The sequence below is a fragment of the Lactuca virosa genome, chromosome 9 (genome assembly GCF_052849685.1).
Source record: "Lactuca virosa cultivar CGN04683 chromosome 9, Lactuca_virosa_CGN04683_v6, whole genome shotgun sequence".
NCBI classification, from domain to species: domain Eukaryota; kingdom Viridiplantae; phylum Streptophyta; class Magnoliopsida; order Asterales; family Asteraceae; genus Lactuca; species Lactuca virosa.
Genome location: NC_136434.1, coordinates 192,791,540 through 192,797,839, shown reverse-complemented (window position 1 = coordinate 192,797,839; position 6,300 = coordinate 192,791,540). Strand labels below are relative to the sequence as shown.

The 6,300-nt window shown below is 37.8% G+C and overlaps 1 protein-coding gene across 1 annotated transcript; it reads left to right on the top strand.

Annotated features, from left to right (window-relative positions):
- The first annotated feature begins 3,266 nt into the window (after positions 1-3,266).
- On the top strand, positions 3,267-5,100 carry LOC145136161 (craniofacial development protein). The gene is made up of 3 exons (XM_079070346.1): positions 3,267-4,104; positions 4,251-4,368; positions 4,828-5,100. Exons 1-3 carry the CDS (start codon positions 3,374-3,376, stop codon positions 5,044-5,046), a joined length of 1,068 nt encoding a protein of 355 aa, XP_078926472.1. The 5' UTR covers positions 3,267-3,373; the 3' UTR covers positions 5,047-5,100.
- Positions 5,101-6,300: the final 1,200 nt, after the last annotated feature.

Genomic DNA, 6,300 nt, shown 5'->3' with positions numbered 1-6,300 from the left:
TGCGGCCTTTCTCACAAAGAATATTATTGTCACTGATTCAACCAAATTCTTGTTCATTGGGTCCATTCCTGAATCAATGTACCAAAGTGTTGCCACAATTAGCAATGTCATGGCTGAATACAGAAAACTTACGCCTATGGGGCCGAGGCAATTGACTCCGGAGATGCAACTTGCTCTAGATGCGGTTGAAAAACCAACAAAAAGGGGGAAGAAACCAGATTCCAAGAAGAAAGAAACAGAGGGTCCTTCATCACAAGCTGACACGCACAAAAAGCGTAAAGCTGACAAAGCAGCTCCTTCCTCTCCAAAGAAGAAAAGGGTTAAGAATATGGCAAAGAAACCGAAGGCATCCTCGCCTGATGACTCAGATTATGTTCCTTCAGATGATGATCAAGAGAAGACAGATGAAGGTGAAGATGTTCACAATGAAGACTCACCGAGGGGAAACACACCTCCACGTTCTCCAACTCCAGAGGTAACACTTAATGACTCGGTTCCAACCCCTCCTCTTTCTCCAAATCATACTTCTTTTCCTATTACCATTGCACCACTTCCACCGCCTGTTTCTTCTGTTCCTACTTCCACTATACTTCTACCACCACCCATCTTTTCTCAAGCAACTTCAACCACAAAAACCCCAACCGAACCTCTGGTTCGTGTCAACGTATCTGATACGGGGGCACTTACCTCAGGAACCGAAACCCCGGTTACAAACCCACCTCCATCAGCATCTCCCTAAAACGAGTCTGAACCTGTTCTTGGTGGCGCTGATATGGACTTTGAGTCATTCTACTATAGTCCTTTTCAAGTTCAATCCGATGATGATGATGATGTTCCTCTTACCAAACGCCACTTGAAGGATCTCAATGCCAAGCTTGATCAGCTACTGGGATCTTCTGCTGCTTCTTCCACTTCAGCATACTCTGATGCTGCTGTGAAGGCTTTGGTTGAGACTTTGATCAAACGACATGATCAGTCAATTGATAAAGCTACTCAAGCTATCAAGGATGCCACTCTCTCTTCCAACAACACTATTGTTGAGGTTAAAACTCTTATTTCTGATTCAAAGTCTTTTATGGAATCTCATCAATCCACTGCAGAAGCCAATACTATTAAAGCAAATGAAGCCATTGCTTCTCTGTCAAAATCTCTTAAGGCTGAAAGAGAAAAATTTGAAGCGGTTCGTCAAGGTCTTCAAGTTGATGGTGTCACTCTTCTTTCTTCTGTTGATACGCGTTTTGCTAAACTTCAAGCAGACCTTTCCTAGATAACCAAGTGAGGGAAGATCTTGCACTTTCCCAATCCAAAATTGCCAATCTCACTTTGGGACTTAGTCAAGCACAACAGGAGATTGAATCCCTCAAGACCGAACGCACAGTGATCAAAAGCTGTGTGAGTGATGTGCATCTACTTCTTTCCAATATTTTGGATGCTCACGATTCGGTTCTTACAATCACTATCCGACAGCACTTAAAGAAAAAACTTCTTCCTGCTTTGGAAATGTTAAGCCGGATAGAGGGTGTTACGGAGCCGATTGCTACTCCGCAACAAGGGGGAGAAGATCAACATCCTCCCAAACAACCGAATCAGGCAAAAGTCACCACTAAACCGAAGGGTAATGAAGCTTCGGGTTCTAGTGTGTTGGACAAAAAGAAGGGCATTATGGGTGACAGTGATGATGAAGAAGAAACTGAGGAAGAAGCTGTGAAAAGAAAGAAACGTGATAAAGAACTGGATGAAACTCTGAAAGTTTCTAGAGAAGAAGAAGAGAGAGAGAAAAGGGAAAAAGAGGCACATGATACGCTGGAGTGCAAGAAAGCTCTATTCCCTTTATGGACCGAGGAGAAGTTGATAAAAGAAGCAATTGAGTTTCCAAGCACTCATTGGCTGGAACCGGTTACTTCGTTTGATTGTGAAAACACCAAGGACTCACAGTTTGATATGCCTATAACCCGAAAGGCCTTTGTGTTTCACAGCTTTGATGCTACTGTCAATATTCCTTCTCCAGACCCGAAGGTTGATCGGGATCTTATTGCTTTTTATCTCAAATACTCTCAACCCCAGTACTTGACGTGGAGTGCTCAGAAAATTACATCCGTCAAGGTACTGAAGCCTACTTCGGCTGGGCCTTTTATCAATGTTGGTTTCAGGGTGACCCGAGGGTCAGATGATTCGGTTCATATGTTTACATTGGCTGATCTACCGAACCTGAATCCCCATGATTGGATTCTTCTAAACAACATCCTGCTCTCCAATCCACAGCAGTACGAGCCAATTATTGATCATATCAAGGGAATGCTAGCTTCCTACATTCATGAGGTTGCTAAGATGGATCGGGAGATTTCTCTTGTCATGAGGAAAAAGCCTACAGTCAAACCCATTGGAACTTCATGCGATGCAACCAAGATGAATATGGGCAAGATTGATTCAAAGTATCGTGCTGTTATGTTCACCAGACAAGACAATCAGAAGTTAATGTTATGTCTTGATGATAAACACCTGTTTTCCACGGCTTGCTTGGAGCATATTTTGGATATTATCCACAGGTGCAAACAGAACGGAGCAGCAGATAAGAAGAACTTCACGGATATGCTTCGGTGGTACATAGATTTTCGTCACACTCTACTTGCCATCATACCGAAGATCTTCAAGACTGTGAAGAAAGTTTCCGTTGCTCAACCCGTTTGAAGTCTCGCCCCAATTGACGCAAAGGGGGAGATTGTTGAGCCTTTTTTTTTGTTGCGTCTTGGGCTCGGTTGTTAGTCTAGTTTTGTCACCGGTTTGGGCCTGTCCAGCCGTGTGTATGTTTTAGGGTTTAGTATATAAGTTGCATGCATGCAATCTTATCATTAACGCTTTCATTATTATTTTATCAAGTGTATTGTAAACCCTAGCTCACCTCTACAGCGGAAGTTCTTGATTGAGCTCTGCTGAGGTGTGACTACGTTTTAATCATTCAACATACGGATTGATTCATTGTGTGTTCCAGTATTTATTGTTCTTGCTTATTTACCTGTTAAAGATCTATCTATCAAAAGAGTTGTTAAGTCATCACTGATAATGAAATTTGGTGTTTGTTGCGGGAGGTGGATGATTGCAGCGGAAGGTTGCCGGTGGTGGCTGAAGTAGATGTGTTTGGCTGGAGAATATTGCCTCTATATTTAATGGTAAATTATGTAAACAAAATTTAACAATAAATCATATGAAAAATACATTAACGAGTTATGGGTAATACTAAATCGTAATTAGAGTTTAAGAACAATTCATATTAGTTTGAAATGACGTGGACGGACCTCGCCTCCCAAAATCTTCTCTTTCCTTAAACCCTAGCAATCAAATTAATACTTCACTTCACCACAACAAAAACCCACAAATGATCTGCCCCAAAACCCTCCGTTTGCATCAAATTCGCACACTCTTAAACCCTAATTTACACAGTGAAACCCACTTGATTCCTTTCATCAATACCAAATCATCGTCACCCAGTTCTATTTTTAGCCGGAGCGTATCGCTTTCTTCTCAATTCCAACACAAATTCGCTACGCAAGAAGCGAATGGGAAGTCAAAGAAACCGTTGGAAATCCTTTTCGCAGAAGAAGTTGGGTTATCTAAAGCAGACATTGAAAACAGTGAAGATGAAAAGGGAAAGCTCAAGAAAAGTTTGAGAAAATTGGAGGTGGAATTGGGAAGATATAAAAAAGATTCAACGAAAGAAACAAAGTCTTTATCAAGTATATTTTCGAAGCCACTAGACACCCTTTTCACAGAAGCAGTCGGATTATCAAAAACGGGTGAAGAAGGCCACATTGATGATCAAGAATCAAAAAAGGGTGTGCAGATATTGTCGAGTTTGTTTATGAGTACTGATCAAAGAGGGAAATCAAAAACAGAGACAAAGAAAGTAGAGGAATCAATGGAATTGAAGAAGCTATCGCCAGATATGGCTATGTTCGCTAATTTTTTGCATTCAAAAGGGTACTTGTCGAATGCAAATTTTCTCCTAAACAACAAATTCGATGTTTCTTGTTTTGAGAACAATTATGGCCGAGATTTCTTGAAGTTTGCAGCTGAAAAGTTTGCCAAAGATCATCGAGACATCTACAGGTAAGTGCAAGTTCTTCTCTTTTCTTTCTTTAGTAGTTCATGAAGCAATTTCCATGGTCTTTGAAGCTTGATCAATCAGAAAAGCTTAATTAAGAAACATTAGGATTGAAAAGTTAATACTTTTTTTCTAAATTTTGATGATTTAGGTGGTTGTCAAATGGTGATTTGAAAAAGGTTGCTCAATTCGGATGCCCTTCCCTTGGTAGAAAGAATGTTTTTTCCTCCAAAGCCATGCGCCATTCTTTTGGGATTCAAGAAGAAACCGTTAGTGATTGCTTTCATTAGGTTTTCTTATAAATTACAATTTGGGGTAAATGCAAGAAATAGCAAAACATACTTATGTTGATTTGTTTATTTTAACAACCTACTTTCATTTCTTCATATTACAACATTTACTTTTTAAAAATCAACCTAATAGTTATAGCAATGTTGTCCAAATACAAAGCAAGGGAAAAAGTCTAACCGTTATAATTGTACTAATTCCAATGTGGATTGGGATGTGTACCTGTTTTACATCTCACATGATGCAATTTAGACAGTTAGGCGCGTTAGTAAAAAAAATTGAAAATTCAATGTTGTAATAGAAATAAATGAAAGTAGAATGGTGTAATACAACAAGTAATGAAAGTACATTGCTATTTCTTGCATTTAGCCCTTAAAATAGTAAGAACACTAAAGACAAAAAAAAAGATTTTTCCTAGTTTAAATTTATTTGCCTTTTAGGTATGTAGCAAATGCGCGTTAAAAGATTCGTGCAAATTTGTTAACCAAAGCGTATGGAAAAAGGGAGCGAAAAATGTTGACTTGACTGTGGTGATGAGGGTTATTACTTTGTATGCTCTTGAAGCCGTACCTAATGAATTAGAAGTGCCTGATGATATCAAGAATACAGTTAATCGGTTGTTGAAAGAAGTCATTCGTTTATGTGAAATTGAATCTTGAATTTATTTTGTAACAGGTATTGATTTATAGGAGCATCAAATGTTTTGTGTGTTACTTTGATAGTGAAATTAATTTCGATGGGAAATTTTCGTTTAAGTTGCCGACTGTGTTAGAGTGTTAGAGCTGACTGAGTTAGAAGCTGATTGGGTTAGAAATTCCGATTGAATCTACATCCGACTAAAACCATATTGTTTTATTATGTATCGACTGGTTGTGCTGAATGATCAAAATAACCATTTTATCCTTATGTTATGTTTACAACACAACATGAATCTATTTAATTATAGCAATGTCATTTAATACAAAAGCAATTCTCACAATTACACTTAAGTAGACTTTTCTCAAAGCAATTCTCACAATTACAAATATTCATCAAATCACATAAAATCATTATCACAAATTTATTGATTTACAAACTTATTGAATTTCTACATATGCATAAACTAATCAAGTGTTTTTCTTTGTTCTAAAACTATGAGTAACAACCCAATTGACAGCTTTATATTTGGCGTTCTTCAAGATTCCAAGAGGGTGATGATCTCTTCTATGAAGTACCAACATACATGCATAATTCTACTTCCTCCTTAAACCAATCACCACTAGCTAATGCCTTAAACTGCTCTCTATCATTCCCATTGTCTAGAACACCTGGAAGGACAATTTTTGTTGATAACTTTAGTTTCATGGCTCCCTAAAAGAGGGCAACAAGCTTTTTTTTTCTTTTCAGTAAGCTACATATTTGGAACGGACCGAGTAAGCTCTTTGGGTCAGCATGGCTGACCAAGTCAGCAAAATTTTGGATTTACCAAACAGCCCGACTGCTCACCGAGTCAGCAGTCTGTTCCTATTGGACACGGTAAGTTCAAATCAAACAGCAAAAAACTCACGAGTTTTTCAATAAGTTATGTCAATTTTCAAAATGTTTGTTTATAGGCTATGTTAGTAGTTTTGATAAACATTACTAAGAAATAAACTATAGCTTATATACACAAATACAACCTAAACATACCTCAAAACGATTGACCAAAGAAAACTATTTTGTTTATTGTTTGAATATATCATGCAAAGATAATCCACTAAATTGCATTACATAGAAATATTATGAAAATTAATGATAACTTTTGGTTTTAGAAATTCTATACATTATAAAGTCTATAATTTGTAGCATGGTGAAGAATAAAATATTATTATTATAGTAATGAGTGCATACAATCTTTATAATTGTTGTAAGCGGCCTTTTATAATAAAGAAGTG

Bases quoted from the DNA above. Each gene is read 5' to 3' on its own strand.
- LOC145136161 (XM_079070346.1), top strand. From the start codon at position 3,374: ATGATCTGCCCCAAAACCCTCCGTTTGCATCAAATTCGCACACTCTTA. The intron at 4,105-4,250 runs GTAAGTGCAAGT...TTGATGATTTAG, and splicing joins GATCATCGAGACATCTACAG to GTGGTTGTCAAATGGTGATT. The intron at 4,369-4,827 runs GTTAGTGATTGC...TTTGCCTTTTAG, and splicing joins TTGGGATTCAAGAAGAAACC to GTATGTAGCAAATGCGCGTT.